The 22,338-nt window shown below is 36.1% G+C and overlaps 1 protein-coding gene across 1 annotated transcript in view; it reads left to right on the top strand.

Moving 5' to 3' along the window:
* Positions 1-22,046, top strand: part of TMPRSS15 (transmembrane serine protease 15) — a 59,924-nt gene extending 37,878 nt beyond the window's left edge. Inside the window, 11 exon segments of the mRNA XM_064443439.1 lie at positions 553-678; positions 1,141-1,272; positions 3,686-3,796; positions 6,478-6,610; positions 12,477-12,572; positions 16,050-16,099; positions 16,545-16,719; positions 18,631-18,812; positions 19,060-19,155; positions 20,067-20,206; positions 21,873-22,046. Coding sequence (XP_064299509.1) covers positions 553-678; positions 1,141-1,272; positions 3,686-3,796; positions 6,478-6,610; positions 12,477-12,572; positions 16,050-16,099; positions 16,545-16,719; positions 18,631-18,812; positions 19,060-19,155; positions 20,067-20,206; positions 21,873-22,046 — 1,415 coding nt within the window.
* Positions 22,047-22,338: the final 292 nt, after the last annotated feature.

The raw sequence follows: 22,338 nt of genomic DNA, 5'->3' as shown, positions 1-22,338 counted from the left end.
ATGAATGGACTAAAAAATGGTTGGGTTTTTTACTTTCTTTACAAGATTTCCACAGTATCCACACTTACATAGATTAAATATGACAAAGCATAGTCTGAAAAGAAGCCTACTTTTAGAGAAGAATGCTTCTATAAAAGACATCTAACCTGAAAGATGGGCTTTTGTGACTGATTATAGAAAGTATCTTACCATGAAAAAAGACTTAAGAGTCAAAACTACTTGTCACTTTTTCACAGTTACAAAAGAATTAAATTTGTTACTTTATGGAAACTCACAATTGACATGAATGATAAAAATCGCACGTGTGTATGTCTTAGGAGCCTAAATCCAGTTTAACAAAGGTGTTTTAGAGAATGAGAATCAATTGAATTTTGGATCGTGACAGCTTAAGTTGCTTTTAAAGATAAGATTTAGACTTCTAAGTCTCTAGGGTGATTCTTAATATTTTAGCAGAGATTTTTTCCCACCAAAATCCTTCAACATGAAAATGGCACAGTAAATGTAACAACTGAAAAGGTAATTTTTGTGTGTGTCTGTGTTATTATTTTCTAGGTGTGTGGTACTTAAATGCTGAAAAGGGAAAAAACATTCAACTTCATTTTCAGGTTTTTGATCTAGAAAATATTTATGACGTAGTTGAAGTCAGAGATGGCAGAGGACCAAATTCCTTACTTTTGGGCAAGTAACGGCATTGGGTACTAAAATGAATGTAATCAGACAGCTGGAGCAAACTGATGGTTATAATATAAAGGAAATTAATTCTCTCTATTTTCATTCTACATTTCTTCACATTTTGCAGTCTCAGAAATTAGGAGGAAAATTTGAGAAAGCATACTGTATGCGATATCACATTTCCCAAATGTTAACACACACTCAGTTTTCTGTGCAATCCAAACAAAATTATCTTCTCAGTAAATAAGACTGCTGATTTATGTGGACAAACAGAAACATAAGTTGAACCTTTTCTATACTGATGTGTCAAATTTGGGGTTGAGCTTTGATCATTGCAGTCTGACAGCAGTTAGGTTTGGGGGAATAACAGTATTCATGTGGTAGCAGTATTTGCTTTTGAACCCAAACCATTTTGAAATACATAAAACGAATATAGCTTAAATGTATTCATGTTCTCCGGGAGAATAGCCGTCTATACAGGACAAGACCCGTTGCCAGATGTCTTCTCTACAACAAACCAGATGACAGTAAGCCTCTTTACGGATAAGTCTGCAACAAAGAAGGGATTTCTTGCAAACTTTACTACTGGCTACCACCTAGGTAAGCATGTGAACCCTTGTATTTAAGAGGTTATACCACTGGTCAATACATTTGAGAAAAAGTGAGGAGTGGAAGGCGACTCTTACATCTTGATCAACAGGCTTATAAAAACATTAAAGAGAAAAAGCTTAACGATTACCCACCTGTACTTTAAGTTTTCTAGCATGTTGTTTTTGTTGCTTTAGTGTAATTGAACCAATGTCAGTATCATCTGCAACTCTGTGATATTATGTGAAAAAATGACTCAGTATTTTGACCAAAAATTATTCAAATGTTAAGATAGCAAATATAAACTATTCCCTATACAAGCTCCCCCCAAAAAACATCACTTTATGACTCATTTGAGGGTGTCATTAATGTGTGTTGAAATGCATTTGTAAAATATTTATTATCGATCACATCCACTAGAAGAGAAAAATGTATATGGTAACTCTGATTAATATTTGCAATACAGTCCTTCTTGCATCTTTAAAAATTTGGTCCTTAGCGTGTGAGGGATCAGGGAAGAGTTAGTCTTTTAAATATTTGGACAGCAGTGTTTCTGGTCCCAGCCAGTTCCCTTCTGAAAGACTGCTGATTTTATCGGGGTCTGCAATTAGACTTGTCACTCAAATAAGTAATTCAGCAATCAGCTCTCAAAAAACATGCAAAATGGAGCCAAATGCTAAAGCAATATGCTTACCAGGACAAATACTTAACACTAACTCTAGGCCAAATCTTGATGGAATTAATTAGAGACTTTGTATTAATTCTATGGAAGTCTGACAGCAGAAAAAAGAGAAAGAAAAAGCAGTATGTATTCAGAAATGTATGAAGTACCATTCATTTGCATGGCCAGAAAGCCAACAAGAATCTATGCTCTTTTTCTTACTTTAAATATCGTAGAAATCAAGTGTCTCCCAGCATGTTTAGCTAGTTGCAGCTTATTTACAGATTACCAGTAATAATAGTATCGATCTTCTTAACCTTTAAAAAAATCTTAACTATTGATTTACCTTTGTAAAATCAGCCCGGTTTAGTCTTGTTGTGCAAGACTGAGAGGTAGGTTTATATGGATGTGTGACCATTTTCCTGCCTCTTGTTCTGCTTTCTCTACCACATTTGTTCAGTCTAACAACACTATGCCTTTTTTTTTTAGCTGTTTCAGAATCTTTGCTGAGGCAGCTTTGCCCACATTTTGCTGTAAAGTAAAAATTAAGTTTAGCAAGGCAGAGTTCTCAAACTGGTCATTGCCAATTCTGGTTAAATATATTAAAGAGGTTCCATTTGCGAAAGAATTATGCTTATTCATGATCTTTGCAGCCAAAGAACAGAGACTAATATCATTAGCATGCAGGCCCAAGGATAAAAGGATTGTCAGTAAATAAATCATTTTTAGAAGATTTTCCTTTGTATTTTATTTTTCCATTAAATATTAAGTTTTTGGAAAGGAAGCATAATTCAAAAATAAATACTTTTTGGCAATATGCAATATAAAAAACCTGTCTAAGTGAGAACTAAGGTCTATGGAAAATCTGGCATTAGTTATGGCCACTGAATATGTGAAAATCTTGTTTGAGCCATTTATAAAGCATATTCTTTTGCTTCCATATTGTACAACAGGCCATACTGACTCATGAATGAATCTTTTTATAGGAATATTAAAAATTCAGAAGCAAAGCAATTATCTTGCCTTAAGTAGGACTTCTAAATAATTAAATGTTTCAGTCAGTAAGTCCAGGAAGGCAAAATAAAGAAAATAAACAATTTTTCAATAGCATTTAAGTTTATAACTGTATCTTTCCTGTAAATATACAGAATGTACCATTAAAAATACAATTTCGCAGTACAAAGAATTATAACTTTGTATTTACTCTCTATCTGATCTGCTTTTGTTATATAACAGATACTGAAGTAGCTTAATCCTACTTTTGTGAATGCTTTCATTCTTTTCTGCTGCTTTTGTCTTTTCCAGCTTTCCTCCCAGACAGGTTTTGAAAGGATACTCTTGGCTTTCAAAGTCTCTTTACTTGTATGTTTGACTTGACATACTTCGAGGTCTGAACTTTTGTGAAAGTGTTGAACATCTGGAACTTGAAATCATTAGTCACTCTTGACAGCCTTTGATCAGGATTTGACTTTTCTTATCCCTCCAAATATTATTACATGTAACAGAAGAACACTAGTAACTGAGCAATGCTAACTACAGCAGAAACTTCAAGATATAACACAACAGATTCTTCCTAATTAGCTTCTACTTATCTCAAAACACTCTTTATTTTGAAAAAGAGATGGTTATGAAAGGAAACAGAAGGAAATCAAAGGTTCTGCATACTATCCACTCAGTTTTTCTTTCAGGTGGACTCTGTGATCTGCAGTGGACATCAACCTTCCTTGTAATTACAGATTAATGTTCCTTTCTGTTTTTCTTCAGGAGCTTGTGCAATTGACGAGCATCGGTGTGGGGGCGGGGATTGTATACCACTGCATAACCTTTGTGACAACCTACCTCAGTGTGAAGATGGCTCTGATGAAGCAAAGTGCAGTAAGGTTTCGCTCATACAAAGAGAAGGAATGCATGCATATTTGGTAGGAATTACCTAGGAAAAGAGTCACAAAAGATCAGCTAGTGTAAACTACTGCACCTGCAAGCAGGCCATGCCAATTTACACAGCAGTATCTGGTTGAGTTTGTCAGGCCCGAAGAAACAGTCACTTTTCTGAGATAGTGCCTGTAAGCTGGTAAAGACCTCCGGAAAAGGTAGGAAGTTCTTCTGTGCTTAAAACTGAGGCTGCTTATAATGGCCTCAAAATTAAATGAAAACTCATTACATGCTTTTCTTCTGTATCCATTTTATATTCCCAAATTCTATCACATTTGTTGTAATTAATTTGAACTTCACGGCAGTATAAATTCTGTAGTGTAGGATAGAGAATAAGAGTCTTGATGGAAATGCCCGGTTAGTCTTGTGGGCATGAAGCCAAACTGCAGCATGTGGCACCCTCCAGCCTGCCTGGACTCCATCTTGTGGAGGCATTGCCATAGAAAGAAGCGATGGCATAGCTGCAAAAGCAGCATCCATTGGTCACTGTGGACGTGCACGTTCCTACAACAAGGAAACCAACAGCTGCTACTGCTTAGTCCTCTGCTAAAATTTTTGTTTTCCAGAATGTAGGTGTACGGTATATGGCTTCATTTCACATAACATGGAAATAGCATTCTCTAAACAATAATTTAAATGTAAAATTGATGTTAAAACTATGCTGGGCCTAGCACAGGAATTAAATTGCTGTTTCTGACAAAGTGCTGTTCTGGCAATCTATTATGGAGCACTTACTGGAAGAGTTAAAAGGGGGCTTTTAAGCCTAGTACAACAGCCTCTTACTTTGTTTTAAAGAGGACTGCTAGGGACCAGATATGTCCTGGGATGTGTGCTGACAATCCTCACTTATTTCAACATTTTTTACATGCACGTATATATGTATATGTGACATATTTAAATACTTATATGTATGTCCGAAGGCACGGATTCACCCTTTGCATTAGTGCAATTAGCTATTTTGTTGCAAACATATTCTTCCTTTAAAATGCATAGAATAAAATTCACTTCAGCTTCTTCTTCAGCAAAAAGGACTTGAATAGTTTTTTGTAGCCATTGCTAAAGAAGATCTGAGAAAGGTAACCATCACCTACATTAACGTGATGTACTTTTTCCCAAAGATTTATTTTGCCATAGATTGTCTATTACTTCATAACAAATAGCCTCACGTTAAAGGACTGGGAGAATTGTTTCCAAAAACTCATTTAATGCAAACATTGGCTGAATCAATATAAGCCTTAAAATAAAATGAAAATTCGATTAGACATCCTCACATTGAATCTTTCAGTGTCCAAAAGTCTTGCTCATTTTCCAGAAACCAATTTCAATTTCTTATCAGAAGTGGCAATTTGAAGTAGACAAACTGTTCTTTTCAAATACTTCAACTTCTGAAACTTCCCAGGGACTACAAAGAAAAGATACAGGATAACTCTTCATTTGCAGAATTCTAAAATATATGACATTTGAATTAAGCAGCTGTTGAGCGCTCAATGACTCTTTTATTCCTTATCATCAGTGTGTTTGGAGAAGAACATGGATCTGATGAGGAAAAAGGAAAAGGAATTATAGTTCAAGTAGAAGAGAGGAAAGGTATTAAAAGTAATTCAGAGAAATCTTGCAGTGCAGACAATTCTGAGATTTTTCAAGACTGCTCAAAAAGTCCTTATGCCTGAGGTTTACTGTTAGTTAAACGCTGTATATCACTTCTTTCATTCATGCACTCTGGGTGTCAAAGAGGCATTTCTAAAAATGTAATTTTTATTATCTTTTTTTTTTTTGCTGAAGTGGGTACGCTTTACTTTTTTGTGGAAATATTTTGGTGGAAAAAGGTTTTCTGGACAACTAAGATTTTTAAAAAAAGAATATTTTTGCAACCAGTAAATTTCAGATACATTGTTTGTTTTCCCCTACTCTATGCTGGCGATAACTGTGATCTCTCTCAAATGCAGCTGTAGCTCCTGAGATATATATGGGATTCTTATGACCTTCTTAAACCTTATGGTCCAACTTCCAAGGTTCCTATGCCAATAGCATAAGATTTTTTTCTTCACCAAATACTTTATGAGTTTCTGAATTTTTGTTCTGATTATTTTGTTTTGGGAAAAGTTTTGACAGAAAGATTGGTTTTCATGGAGCTTTTATTTTTTGTGTGTTTTAACTAAAGTTGCAATGAAAGCAGTGAAAATTCTCATAGCAATTGGAACTGGAAAATCAAATTTTTCTGTCATCTCTGGTATTAACGTTATTTCCAATCAATGTTACTGGGCATCATGTAGCTAAAGCTTCACACGGTATCTGGAAATTACATAATGTTTGCTAAGAAAAAACATTGGTTAGAGTTGATGGAAAATGTACTGTTTATTGTCTATTTGCGAGATATTTGCAAAATACAGGGTATGAAACTCTCCTGTGGTAGAAATACAGAAGGAGACAGCAATAACATTTCTTTCCTGTGGGAACACAACATACTGGAGATATGGGTTTATTACCACTGTAATGTATTTTAACATTTTTTTGTTCTTTGCTGGTAATAATAAATCTGTTTATATTATATTTCCATTTGCTTGGGGTGGGGGGAGTGTGATTTACCACCTATCTAAAATACTTCTGTCCATTTTGATCTACAGTGAGATTGATTAATGGTTCTCTGAGCACTGAAGGGCTGGTACAGGCTCGGATTGGGAACACGTGGTACCTGGCATGTGCAGATGATTGGAATGAACAGATTTCAGACAGTGTTTGCCAGATGCTGGGATTAGGGTGAGTGAAAAGTATTCATTGTCCTTGTAACTTGTTTGCAGATTTGTTGAGTCAGTATATTGGTGTTTTCCTCATCATTTTACTGGTGTCTTTACCACTCAAAAATCGGCAAAGTTATTTTCCTGTGGCAAGTGAAGTGCTTGGGTGCCAACTAATTTGTAAGTGTTGCAAACCCTGTTTTGACGACATTCATTACGGGATTGATGACTCTGAAGATGGCAGATTAGGCATGAGGATACATACTGGAGAACATTGGGAGACTGATATGGAGGTATTAGCCTTCTATCACTTTATGTCATCATTTACATGTTCACTTTTATGAGGCTGGTTCAAGGAGAAAGCTGGAGCAAGCAGCAGCCTTGGCTTCTCTGCTGTCATACTAATATTCATTTCCAGTAAATTCAAGATAATCACTTTGGTAGTCTGCTATTGCATTCTCAATACATAACACACATATCATTAGACCTGAGCTGTTGGGAGCGCGAACTGTATTTCTCTTGAGGTATACTTAGATGGCAGAGAGATAAGGGAAGTATATGACTGAAAAAAATAGATTGGCTTCAGTCACTGTTCAGCAGAATTTCCAGGGAAAAGGTTGTGAGGGTTGAGTGCAGAAGTGTTGTATTTTTCAATCTATGGTAAAATTTATGGCCTAAATGCTGGACTTACTTACACTGTATGCAACTTCACTGCCATTCTCTGAATAATAAATAGCTTTCCTGCAGTGCTAAGGTTTTTAGGGAATGTCACTCATCCAAGTAATAATAAAATTAAATTCTACGCTTGCAATTCATTATGTTGGTCTCTGACCAAAGTAGGATGCCTGCAAATGCCCTTCTGATAAATTAATTGTAGAAATCATGGAGTTAGGAGGACTTAGAAAAATATCCAAGTGTTATTTGAAATACATTTAATCATTGGATGAATGTGTGATGGTTTGGTTTCTTACCTTTTTTTTCCCTTTGGGTAGGTACTGCATTTATGTAAATATCAGATACCTGCATGCACAAATCCTGATTGTGATTGATGTATGCAGCTATCTCATTTATGCATGCATATAAGAATGTACAAACTATGACTAAATGCTCTTCTAGTCAAACACCTTGTCCTTTACAGTAGCCAGTTGCCTTCTTCCTCTGATTCTTTCTCCCCCTCCACTGCCTCCTTTCCCTCTATAACTTCTGGACACTAGTCATTTTGTGGCTTATTGGTTTAGTTTATATTTTTATATTCTATAGGCTTCAGTGAATTTTGTCTTCCATGGTACTTTCTATTACCTTTTAAAAATTACTTATGCTTTTGTCTCGTAACATTTTGTGGCAATATGTTTCAGTTTGTCCCTATAAACTAGTCGGATATACTTGCTAAACAAAATTCCTATTAAGTCTCCTAGTTACTTCTTTTTAACTCCATTTCTCCATTTATTACCTATTCCCATTGTCAAGAAAAAGTATTTTTCAAACTAAATTGTATCACATTCTCACACCCTGGGTGCTACTGCTGTTACTGAACTTACCAGAATATGATAAAATTCTCACATAGATACGTATGTATATCTCCTGTAAGCATTGTGCTATTTCTGCTTTCCATAAATCCCCCTGTAGCGGCATATCTATTAATAAGTGGCACCATATTTGTTACTAAATGGATGTTTGTAATAACAGGTCTTGAGCAGGCTATAGCTCATGCTCCTATATTAAACAATTACTTAGAATCATGCTTTATTACAGAAAGAGGCTAAGGTTCATCTAGGACAATTTACTTTTGCTGTTAATTGCTTATATATTTGCTAGTCTCATTTACAGTTTAATTTATTAAAAGAACTGAAATGAAAGGAGTCCTGTAGCATATCCTGATTATTTATGTAGCTGGGCTAGAAAGTACAATGTTCCACACAGATTCTAATAAATCACACATGTGAATCCTTTTGCCTTCATTTCTCAAATATTTGACTGTTGCATTTGTGATATGTGCCAAACAGGATGCAAATCTGGAGGCATGCCTGTGTGTTCATCTACAAAATATAGCTTAGGCAAATCATTCACAAATATTCTTAATGAGTCTGAGGTGCAAGGTGCACAAATTGATGCTCTTTAGAAACCTGAACAAGATCCTTTGCTGAGCTTGCGCTTGTACCTGTGTGCATCTGACAACACTGTTAAAATCTGAGTATTGTCAGCATCATTTTTTCTTTAACCAACAAAATAATGCATTGAGCTTTTTACCATTCTACTGGTCTGGTTCGAAACATGCGTGTTTCTCTGGGACCAGAGCCAGCTGGGTCTTTTCTGAATTGTAGCTCAGAATGGGGATAGACCTTGCAATTCTGCCATAGCTGAAAGTCCAACAAAGACTGAGAGTTTAGGACTTGCTTTCAACCCTGCAGTCTATTTTCTTCAGGAACTTGCAAAAATATGGAGAAGGAAATTGATTCATTGTAATACAATGTCTTGTTTGAGATTTGCAGGTCAATTAGGTTTTCATCCTCCCCGCTTATGAATGGTCAGTAGTAGCTACATGCGTAGCTCCTTGAGATGCCTCAGAAAATCCTGTCTTTGACTGTCAGACCCAGGTTCTCCAGTGGGCTGAGAATATAACATACGGCCTGAAAGGGGTGGAAATGATCCCTCAAAATTTATGCATGAAAAAATTTTATTCTGATGGATAAATTAGGATGGATAAACAGATAGCATTATCTTACTCTGCTGTAGAGCCAATGAGAGTCATGTGCTGGATGCAAGAAAGAAGATGATTCTCAGTGTATGTCTGCAGCACTGAGGACCAGAATTAGCACAGTCCTAATAATTTGGTGATGGACTTAATTTCATGTCAGTTGTCACCAAGTAATAATGTGCACTTTGACCTGAAAGCCACAGGAGGAATCTCCCATGATTTTTTTTTGATTTGTAGGTCCACAACTTCACTTAGGATCAGACACTGCTAGTAAGCTTGGCTTAAACCCATTGCTTAAGAAGATTCCTTTCAAATCCAGAAAGTAGAGAGGTTACTTTTATTTATCATTTGCAAATTTTCCTATAAAAAATTGTGTGCATGCAAGCATTTAGAAAACAGCAGCTCATCGTATGAATCCACATGTGAACAGTTTTTTATGCCAAATAAAGTGTTCACTGTTTGGAATTTTCTACTATTCTTTATTGCTTGTTTTCTGTCAGAAAATCAGTCGATGTAACAGAAACACTGCCCTGTGTCTCAAACACACGTTAAACAAACTGCAAACATCCCACAGCCTGAGAACTAAACAATTAATTACAAAATGAGTGAACATATTTTATTCTTTATTGTTTTTTGGTTTTGGTTTTGGGGTGTTGGGTTTTGTTTTTTTTTAAACAGGGAAGAGCATTATTGCTATCAGACAAATGCACTTCTATCCTTATTCTGTTATCCTTACCATTTTCAGCATGGTACCACATCATCTGAATCTTTCCCAACATTTGAAACTGCTTATTGTTACTGAGCACATCTGAAAGAGAGTTGGAGACTGAAATCATAGTGATCCATAGAGTATTTAGATACTTGAGGGCTGATAATATCTGAGGAATTTACTGCACAGGTACCTCTGTACATCTGTGTGTAAGAAACTTCTAAGGCTACTCTCTGTAGTTTTCTGTAAGTTTTGCCTAGTGAGCATGTCAAATGGAATGAGGGTTACTTACCACCTCAGCCTTTTAGAAGCCATTCTTGTCATACCCTGCAATATCTCTAAAAGATCATTTTCATATACAGAAATTAAAAAGCTGTGACACTGCATTTCTGGACCTGCAGAACAAACTATATTCTTGTTACTAAACTGAATATCTCCAGGAAAAGTGTACAATTTCTTATGCTTACAGAAATGCTTAACCTTCATCATTTACCAATAATTTAATTAAAAGAGTAGCAGATTGATTTCTGTGGTCACTCATAAACCTTATAGATTTCCAGTTGTGTGTGCTTCAGCGCACTAAGAAACTAAATGAAATTATCAAAGTTTCTCTCAAAGAAGGGCGTAGATTTTATTTCAAAAAGCTGGGGAAGCTTAATAAAGCCCCTGTGATTACAGAGAAGCTCAGAGAAGTTCCAGACTGTAATCCAGAATTTTCAGCATTAAAAAAAAAAAAAAAAAAAAACCACAAAAAAACCCCAACAACAAAAACACAAAAACCCCAGAAAAGTGGGAAATAGTTTGCTCAGTCTTTGCTGAAAAAAGACCAAGAAAGATGCTGAGATGAGAGATCTTCACAAGTATTATGAGGTGGGTGGAAGATTTGACTTGGAAGGTTTATAGTGTTTGCCCTATTCCAGGGTCTATTACAGTAATCTAGTAAAATACATATGCATTCAGCTGAAGTTTCCTGGTATAATAGTCATAAATGTACATACTGTAAGCTTTTACTGGTGGCATGTTCATTTTTTATGTTGGTAAAAGCTCCTGCTCAGTGACTTTCTCAAGAAACAACTTAGTGAGTTTTACACACATTTGCATTTACCGTAGCTCGGTGATTATACTGGTCTCAGTGAAGTTTCTCATTTTAGAATTTGACTCTGCCTATCTGAGATGGCACTTTACTACTCCCCCTGGACCATCTAAAAGGTCATCAGGGTTCTGGGGGGCTCTCTGAAGTACACATTAGTATACTAGGGTTCCATATTGAAAAAAAAAAAGTCTGTACACTAGGCTGCACATATATCTAGAAACAAAATTAAGTGGGTTTTGTCATTTCCAGGTTGAGAAATGTTGCAGTAACAACTTTTTCAGTAGGGTGGGTCATACAGCTCTCCCAGTGGCATAACAGGGCTATTGAACACCTCCTTTCTCCTATGCCTAGTCTTATTCTCCATACACAGCAGATTTCCAGGCAGATTCTCGAATTCATACTTCCCAGGAGGATGAGATTTACTGCACTTGAAGAGATGGTACTTCCTTGATACACAGGTGTTCTTTGTATATTAAACCTGTACAAATGGTTCCCTTCTTGCTCTTGAGATACGCGTAGCTAAAGGGTCAGCTAAAGGGTCAGATGGGAGTAGGCTGTCACCCCCTAGAAAAATTATGTAGTCTGACCACAGCTATCTTTTTCCCCACACTTTCTCAAGAGAATGCAGATATGTTTCTTGGGTGTGTGTCCCAAGCTGGCCATATGCAGTATCACAAAGTATGTGATGCAGAATGGGCTATAAAATACATCTGGATATGGGTTGTAAACATCAAAACAATTTATCTCACCAATATTACACAGAACACTTGGTCTTCGAAAGGACATTGTTACAAAAATAGTGAGTTGAGGCATATACCCCACTTCAGAGGAACTATCCTGTTCAATAGCAAACATGATATCCTTGACTTATTCCACAGTTATTTTGATTTCAACAGATCTACAAGGTGAAGCTTAACTTCTAAGGAAGGTAGCATTTATTCCATTAGATTCTTCATAATATCTAGTTTTATTTCTTCTCTAGGCACAGAAGTATAGTATCAATGTAATTACTCCCTCTCAGAAAACCAAAATTGTGATATTCCAAGGTTCAGCTATTATGGTTCTGGGTTGCATACTAAGTTTTAGCTCCATATATTTAAGAATTGGTACTGCGAACCCTTCACTGTGGCACAGAAAAGCAGAAATAGATAATCTATTGCTTTAAAATAATTTCTCAATATTATTGTAGCATTAGAAATCTAAGAATAAGATGCAAGAGTGAAAGTATGTGAGCTGCATTTTAATCCGTTGAGTTTCAAGCCTCAAAAAGCTTTATTTCAGGAAAAAAATGATGCCATTTATTCCACCAGCATAATCATTTTCCAAGCATTCCTCCACTGGTGGAACAGGATAAATATCTAAAAATATGCTTGTGTGTCTTTTCCTTCCAGGGATGCAAATATGTCATCAACTGTATTATTCACTGGAGATGGCCCGTTTGTCAACATCACCGAGGCAGCTAACCACAGCCTAATATTTACAAAAAGGTAGGTAGAGTGAGGTTTCTTCCTCATACAAAGGATAGCTTAAAGTATAATAGTGATCATTTATACACTAATTTCTAGCTCAATTTTATCTGAGAGGTAACATGATTCTGTATGAGGTCTGGACTATAAAGATATCTAGGTTTTGTTCTCTGTCGATTCGGTGTAACATTGGCCAACTCACTCTTCCCCCTTCCATTCTTGTCCATCTATTGTGAATTTAGGAGAGAGGTACTTGCTACTTTTTTAGCTAGTGTTCAGCACAATCTTAAGTGAAGTCTTTATACATTTACTGTGGAAATGATACGTACTGCTATTTTTACAAAATATTTTTTATCTAGAAATCTCTAAATTATGAATACACAATACAGTAGAAGAATTAAAATAGAGTGGCATTCACCCGTGGTTATATAGTAGTTATCACACTAGGTTCTCTCTGTAATCAACAGACAAAATATGCTCTCCAAATTGAGATCCATGCAGGCACCTCTTGAAATATGATGAGTTACACTCTATAATCCATTGACTTTACTGATACAGACTTAGGACTTAGCGTGGATTGCTGACGTAAGCAATCCACAGACAGGTATCTATATTTAGACAAATTAGTTCCACTCACAAATGACTTTTGGATTTGTCTTCACATTTAGAAGTGAATCATTAGATGAGATGACCCTTGGAATACATTTTATTATATTCTAATCTTTTGCAGTCCAAATAACAGCTGAAGTGATTCTGAAGGGTCCTAAAACCTGGTAGAGTTTCTTGTAGATTAAATAAAAACATAACATTAGCATAGGATTATATTCTCATGAAATTCTGGGATTTACAGTACATCTCCAAAAGGAGAAAGGCTTGCCATCATTAAATAAAATAAAATAAAATAAATATATATAGTGATTTCAATTACTGTCTTTCTGCTTATAACAGGGCTTATTATACATATTTTCCTGGAACCTTACCAAAAGCACTGAGGCAGAAAATTACTGTCTAATTCCTAAAATGCTGAAACCATGTTGAGGATGGCAAAAGTCCATGTTTTTTCAGGTTTCCTTCATAAACATACCACATAGAAACAAAGTAGGAGAGAACTCTTAATTTGCCATGCTGTCATTTATCTATAGTAAAAAAATATCTTTAAAAAGATATATTTTACGTTCTAATCATACTCTGTTAATCCCAAACATTTATCATTCTCACTGGTGGTGAAAGTATCTTAAACTAATGGAATATCATTGCAAGCTATTTTTTTTTCTGGAGTGGATGTCTAAACCATCGTTGCCACAAGAGATCTTAAAGAGCAGTAATGATTTAAAGATGTCTTCTGTAATATCTGTTAAACACTAAGAAGTGATTAATGCAGGAGGAAATGGAATAAGTTCATTCATCTTAGTTCTATTTCTGTTGCAGAAATCTTTTACCATGTTTCATCTGGACAGCTGATAGGAATCATTTTGCAGGGTGACACCATTACAGATTTGCACGCTTTTTTGTACATAGAATGAACGATAGAAAGATCACAAAGATTTGATAATTTAAAAAACCCAAATTCACTAACTGTTAATCAAGTTATAAAATGTATTTCTCACATTGTCTTTGGTCTTTATTCAAGCGTAACTACCATTTGAAGCAAAGGAGGGCACATATAATAGGACTCGAAAGCTGTGGTGGCAGAGACAGCAAAACTGTTCTCTGATGCCTTTAGGTAATGTATTTCTTGGTAGGATAAATTAGTAAAAGAGCAAAATCCTGCCTTGAAGATATATGTGAGCAGATTCCATGGGAATAATTACTTTTGCCAGTCCAAAGTGAAGATCATACTCACAGACATCCCAACTACTCCAGATTTCTGCCTGGCATGCTGCTTCATAATGACACTCAGAGAGGCACACAGGATGGGCATTCAGCACACGCAATGCCTCTGTTGCCTTTTGGACTCCTCTGTGCTGACCCAGAGGCAGCTGAGGACTGGTGAATTGAAGTGCAGGCAAGGAAGTAGTTTTCGTCATGTGAGATAGCTTTAGAAAGGAGGAAAAGCAGAAGCCCATGAAGTAATTTCTACTAAAGCAATCAGTAGGTACTGGTGGTGGGACAAAGACCCTCATTACATGCAACTCCCTGCTCCATTGTAAAAAAATAGGGACAAATCTGACATGATGGATACTAGTGCAGCTAGTTTACACATCTGCCTAAGAGAAAGTGCAGAGGCAGATAAAGGAGCTAATATACAGTATCACTGAACACCCTTTTAAAGCTTATGGAGGGAGCTTGGTCAAGAGTATTTAGTTGCTATGAAGTTTATGAAGAAGATGGTATTGGTTTCCTGTGGGTTTATGCATTTCTGGTTGTCCTCCCTGATGGTTGTCTCAACATGAAGGGACACCCTTATAAAGTCAATACAAATTTGAATACAAATTACAGAATTTGTTTTCCACTTTTTAAATTACAACTTTAAAATTATGCATCTATCTTGAAGTGGAAAATAGCAATGAGACACTATTCAGGGCTGGAGGTATATCTCATTCTTACTGCCCCTGTAGTGAAGATTTAACTGGGGAATTGAGGGGTGGTTACAGTTCCCACTTGCCCTTCCTGCACCACTATGCCATTGCAAAACTTCTGAGTCACATCATTCATTATTCCCCTCACAACAGAGATCAAATTTTAGAGCAAACATAGTAAGGAATACATAATACCATATCATGTTTAAAATATCCTTCCTTTTTTCTATTTAAAAAATGATGTGGAAATGCTTACTGCAAACTAGCCTTTGTCAGACTTTTTTTCTCCTCTGATATATTTCTGTGTGTATCAGATTTAAATTGCTAGCACACACACTGTCCCAAGTGTTCAGATTCATTGCAAGCAATGAAGATAATCTTAAAACCTCTGGGTATCAGAAATGCTTGAGTAGTTTTGATCTGTGGTCTTGTGCTCTTCAGACTCCGGCTTTATATCTCTGCTAAATAATTTCTAACCCTGTATGTGCAGCTATCTATTTTACAGTGCATTATAATCTTAGGAAAAAGATACAGTGATATCAAATGAACCTCTTAAATTCTTTGGTCACACTGATCTCTAGTGGCAAGGTATTGAAAACATCTCAAAAGGTAGAAAAAATACCATATGCAGTTATATTTTTTTTTGAGAATCTGTCACAGACAGAAGACTTATTTCCCTAAAACACAAGGGGAGTCTGCTTTTATTTCCACAACATACATCAATTAAGCATCCGTTGAAGAGGAATATGTACATTTAATATTATATATAGTATAATGTTGTATATTTATAATTAAATATAATTAAAACATGTAGGACAAAATATTACGTTTGATAATGATAAACTAATGTACTTATTAAGTATGTACATGCTTATATACTTTTAGATATTTGTGTGTGTGCGTACATATGTGTATTTGACAGTCATTTAGTGTTACCTGGTGTGCAGATACTTGTGATTTAATTGTATTTTCATTCTAGAGAACACTGTTTGAACAACCTGGTGGTTCATCTGCAATGTAACATTAAACGTAAGTACACATACCCTGGGAATATTTCACACAGAAATCAGTTTGTTCAGTCCAAAAGGCCTAATGTTTATAGTTTGAATTGAAAGGTTAGGGAAGGGTATATAAGGGCATAAAAGCTATACTTGTAATGATATAAACACAGGAAAATTTACAGTCTTCACTTGTTTTCAGAGTTAAGTGTATACACTGCACATGGGACTATACTGAAAACATATATAAAACATCCAGAAGGCGTGAGGAAAGAACACATCTAAATCCAAGTTATTAAGTTGCATCTTGATTTCAGCTATAAAACATGATACTTTTTTCCACAGTAATAGTATTTTTTAATAGCAGTTCGGATACTGCAAAGCCTATTTTTCCAAGAACACTAGCTAGTCTAACAAAACATGCTATATCCCCCTAAAAATCTACAATTATTTTAGTGGGTTTTTTTTAATTTTAGCTTGTGGAAAACACCTGGTACCTCAGAACAATGGAACAAGGATCGTAGGTGGAAGTGATGCCAGAAGAGAGGCTTGGCCTTGGATAGTTTCACTCCATTTTAATTCCAGACCTGTTTGTGGAGCTTCCCTTATTGGTGATGAATGGCTGATAACGGCAGCACACTGCGTATATGGGTAACGTTCATTGCACTCATAAGCTAACACCTAACACATTCTGATACTCCCACAACACGCAAGTATTCAAATGGTGGATAGTCATCAGTAAAGCTGGGTTAAGTGTGACCCGAGCCATCAGTCAATCCTGTAGAAAGCAAAACACACTTTCAAAGGTTCATACTGAAATCGCTGGGGAGGGGCACTTTCTAGAGGGCTTCTTGATGTTTATTCTAGAATGAAATTAATATAGATTCACAAATGCCTTTTTCTGTCTGCTGACTCCGGGGCATCTTTCCAACTAGCTGAGATGACCATATGACATCCATGCCATATCTTTTTTTTTTTATTTTAATGATGATGAAACACTTGTTTTATGTGCAGCTTCACTAAGGAGGTATCAGATTATGAATAATTTGTGGCACTGATATAAAAAAATTAACAGCTAGCTCACTGTTTAATTACTGTTTTGAATCACTTGTGGGCTCAGCTAAAGGCTCCTTTACTTTCTGGTAAATCCTCAGTCCTTACTTTAAACCGGAGAATCATGGAAACTAAGCAGCATTTTCTCAATAATGAAGAACTGCACTTTAAATATATGGTATTAATACTGAGCGCTTCCACTTCACCCATAATTAATATGGGCCTCCATTCATTAGTTGAATCTCTGCCAGTGCTGTAAAGGATGACATCACACCTTATAAAGGTAAACTCAGTGTTGCCTGTTCCTCCTGTATATTATCATAGATTGATCAAGATTTACTTTGCATCATTGGAATGAATCTTGATTTATGTGCACTGATTAGGCAATATTGGATATCCTCTAGATCACGTTAGTTGTACTATTCAAAGTGATGCATATTTAAATATTTTCTAGACTTTGCTTCCATAACATCTATAATAAAAGCAAGTGCTGTAGATGATACCTAGAAACTGGAATGGCAAAAAAAAAAAAAAAAAGACACATTAATATTCATTATAAATAGCTAATTATTAAGGCAGTGGAGACTATGTCAACAAAATAACGCTGCCTCATTGCATGACAGGAGCTATATTCTACACAAAGACACTGAAATGAGAAGGATCAAGCCCTCTTAGTTTTCACACAATAAACCACACACCATCTTGGTACTTCCTTTTCACTTAAATCACCTTTCTATTTTCACTTAAATCTCATTTTATCATCTTGAGTTTGCAGGAATTTTCCTAAGTGGGAGCTTGCAGTTTCACACCTTAATTCTGAACATACAACTTAAATGCTCCTAGTTTAGAACATGATAACCTCTTGACGACAGACCAAAAGATGAGCAGAAACCAATTCAGTACAGCAATCAGGCTGAAAACATAGTTTTGAAACTATGAAGAGGTTGATTAAAAAATAGCAAATAATTAAGCTCTCTAACTTAAATACAGCTTCAAACCAGCATGCGTAGGTCAGCAGAAAATGCAGATTATCTCATATTTTGTCTTAGCATATCTTTTTCAATTTAGATTAAAAAAATTAAAAGACTAATTTTCTGAGTCTATAAACTGCAGCATTTCCAATTATATTTTAGACCTATTATTCTTTAGATATTCCATAATAATTTTCTAACTGGGGCCAATATTAATTGCCTGGTGGGCAGTCAGCAGTATTCTTCAGTGGTTAAAAAGCCATAGTAATTTAGCTAATGTATTTTCCTCCTCTGCACTACTGTCTAATTAATTCTTTATAAATAATACATTATAAGCTTAACATAAAAAATCAACCACCTATTTCTACAGTGTGGATGTTTAAGACAGTCTAAGCACACCAGCTACATTCTGTTTATTTTGACAAAATGTGCAAATGTTATGAATTACCCTGAGGTTAAAGATTAGCATTTTACCTAACATATGTTTCAAAATTGTCATTAACCGTTCATAATTGTGAATATTCCTTGCAACTTCTAGGAGGCAATTAAAACCATCTCAATGGAAAGCAGTTCTTGGCTTGTATGACCAATCAGATATGACATGGCCTCCAACAGTAGTTCAAACCATCGATCAAATAGTTATAAATCCTCATTACATGAAGCGTACAAAAGATAGTGATATTGCTCTCATGCACCTTCAGTACAAAGTGCAATATACAGGTGAGTTGTTATTTTCCCATAAACCAGATTTATTCTATTATGCAAAACTCTAACTGTGCTAAACATATGAGGGTGATGGGGTAGCTGTGCGTTTTTTACAACCTAACCATTCTGGAGTCAGGCCAGTACTTCCTGGATATCTTGCCCAAAAAGTGGGCTTGAATTAATTAATATTTTCTTATGTGACTTCATATAAACTTGAATACAGGTAAGAGGTTGAAACTGATTGCTTGTTTCTCATTCACAGATTACATACAACCTCTCTGCTTACCAGAAAAAAATCAACTGTTTTTACCAGGAATTAACTGCTCCATTGCTGGCTGGGGTACTATTATGAATGCAGGTGGGTCATCTGCTTGGGAAATTATGTCAGGCATGAAGCTGCGAGGAAAAGCTTGCTCCTGATTCCACAGGGGTTGCTTAGGTCAAATAGTTTAGAGAGTTAGTCCTCCATATGAAAATTTTGGAACTATCCCCCTCCACTGTTCCCTCTCTAAAGCAAAGTAATAGATTTATACCATATTTCTTAGGTAAGTATATTTTTTCTAATATAATTAAATTATGAAAAACCTTATTGACTCCCCTTAGAAGTTATGGTAACTACTTTTCTCCATATGAAATATGTACATCTTATCTCCAGATGTTGGGTGGGGAAGGACGAAGATTACTCTTTCTGACAATGTGCAAATTATTTCCCCTAGAAGCCAAGAATACCGACTGTAGTGTGAAATGTATGTTCTGTTTCTATATCACATGATCCAGATTTGGAGTCTCAGTGAAATAATAAACATGCCATTTCACTTCCACAGTTGCTTGCACACATTTGCTTCTACATTTTTAAGAAAAAAAAAAATTGCATTTAAAACTTTGGGTAGGAATTAGTAAAAACCTGAAATACTCAAAGTTACACAATGAATAGTGAGGAAACATTGGACAATCCAAGCTCCTAAACCCTTAATTATCCCTTAGATCTCCCTACAGTGAGTTCGGAGTCATTGATTTTAGTAATCTTGATTTAATTATAACCAAATTCAGTCCCATTACACAAATGAAAGACAGGATTCAGTTAATGAGCACCATTTAATCAGTGACTCTGTTACAGGGGCATAAGCCTGAATAATACAGTGGTGAAGCAGGGCTTCCTGCTGCTCAGCAGCATGCCCAGCATGCTGGAATAGGAACAAACCCATCAGTGTTCCGAGCGGGATGTACAGATTTATTACAGCAGGTAAATGTACTTTGTATTTTCATCAGGTCCCACTTCAGATATACTGCAAGAAGCAGAGGTCCCTCTCATTTCAAATGAGAAATGCCAACAACAGATGCCAGAATATAGTATTACTGAGAATATGATCTGTGCGGGATATGACATAGGAGGAGTAGATTCCTGTCAGGTAAATAACAAGCTCATTTCCACTGCTAGCGTACACCATATCTAATTACTGAATAAAATGTTCCCTGATCTTCCAATCATTAAAACCAGGACAATCACTGTCCATGAATGTAATTTCTATTCACAGTATTTTGCCCATTTAATACTTTATCAGGATACAAGTTGAAAAGATAAAAATCTACTTTGTAACATCTTGACATAAACAACCATGGAGGGAGATAAATATGAGGATGGGAGATTTTCTGCACTAAGCTTTGAATTACTGCTGAGTAATTCCATGAAGGAAGGAGGGACATGCTTAGGGAAAAGCAGAGTACAGAGAAATAAATACCAGACTGAAGTCTCAGAAATGCTTCATGCAGGGAAAGAGGGAGAGCAGCAATGCTTTTCCCCAGAATCTGTAGACCTTTTCTAAGTGGATGCCACAGTATTTTGGAGAGGCTGCCTTTTTGTATTGATCTCATATGCTGCTTCCTGGGCATCTAGTTTTTATCCATTCCCACTCTTCTTATAACACACTGCATCTCTTTGAGGATGTAGTCAGTTGGCTGTCATGTAATTTTTCTTCTGCAATATGGAGCTATGGCATGGAGATGGGCTGGTTCTTCTCAAGTCTGATGAGAAGTACTCGCGCATAATTGCTCTTGCCTTGCCCTCACAACCTAAGCCTTCATCAGGTTCAGTGACTTTGACTAGTTTAGTCTGCCAGGAGTAGCGTATGCAAGCCCAATTTCACTTACCATTCCTTCGGCCTCTGTGGCTTTCTTCTTTCCTTTTTGCTTTCTGAACTTCATATTGAAAAAAAGCAGCGTACCAGTGTAGGCTGGTATAGAGTACAAGTGACCAGCGCTGTGATCAGTGACCACTCAATCATATGCAAAGATGAAAAAGTGAGTCCTGAAAGCGCTTCAGCTTTTAGGCTGCTGTCACAGCCTTTGGGCTTTGGCGGACATCCTAGAGTTATAGGCAGAAGTATTTTAATGGCTGAGTCCTTGCAGAGCTCTCCCATAAAGCTCCATTAACAGGGCCACGAGGAGACAAAAAATAATACCGGTTCATCTAACTCAACAGACAATGAAAAATCGTCATTGTTTTCTTTCTGATCAAAACAAGACACTCATGGCTGACTCATCCCCCAGTCAGGCTGTGGGATGAATCAAATTTGGTCTCCCACACTCTATTGCAATGCTGCATTTGCTAAACTATTGAGAAGGAGGTGTGATAAAAGAATGCCTCCTCTTCTGGCAAACTTGCCATCTTGTTCTATAAATTTGAAATTGCAGAAACTCTAAGGTAACTGAAAATAGAACTGCATTTTGCCTGAATAGATTAAACTAAAAAATAATCCTACACATTTACCCAGGCTTTGTGAAAGATGAAGAGCTAAACGTAAAAGTAATAAGCAAAAAAACAAAAAAATTTGAAATCCAGTCCTGTATTGGAAGACTGATAAAAGCTTAAGATCACATCCTTTAGGAGAAAAAAAAAAAGTCTTAAGATTTCTTTTCCACATGGAAGACTTGATCATACTGATCTCACTTCTGGTGCCCAAGACATACAGGACTACAACATCTCTACGATTAAGGATCAACACGTGTTAAGCAACATAAACAGGCTCTGATTCAGAGTTGACACTGTTCACTTAACTTTTGAATTTCATATTACAGGGAGATTCAGGTGGCCCTCTGATATCTGAAGATGGTAGCAAGTGGTTCTTGGTTGGTGTAACATCATTTGGCTATAAGTGTGCACTTCCCAAACGACCCGGAGTATATGTTCGAGTCACCATGTTTGTGGACTGGATCAAAAAAATAATCTATTAGCTTGATTTTTTTTTTTAAATGACGGAAATAGGAATTAAAGGTTGAAAGCAAGCCATTGTATAATGATATAAACCAGACTGGCATTCCAATCTCACAGTCAGAGGAACTGAATATTTAAATTTTGAGGAATAAAATATTAATAATTGAGAACTCCATTACCAATTGTGAACAATATTTCAAAACAGATGCTGTGGTTTTGTTAACTAGTTTTCCCATTTTACTTTTTCTTGTATATGAGACCATGGGGAAACAGTTTCTTTGAAGACCAATGCATTAAATGCACAGCAGAGGGCTTTACAAAGCATGGATG

Source organism: Phalacrocorax carbo, chromosome 1 (genome assembly GCF_963921805.1).
Source record: "Phalacrocorax carbo chromosome 1, bPhaCar2.1, whole genome shotgun sequence".
Lineage (NCBI taxonomy): Eukaryota > Metazoa > Chordata > Aves > Suliformes > Phalacrocoracidae > Phalacrocorax > Phalacrocorax carbo.
Note: the sequence above shows the minus strand (reverse complement) of the source record. Positions and strands in the feature narration are given on the sequence as shown.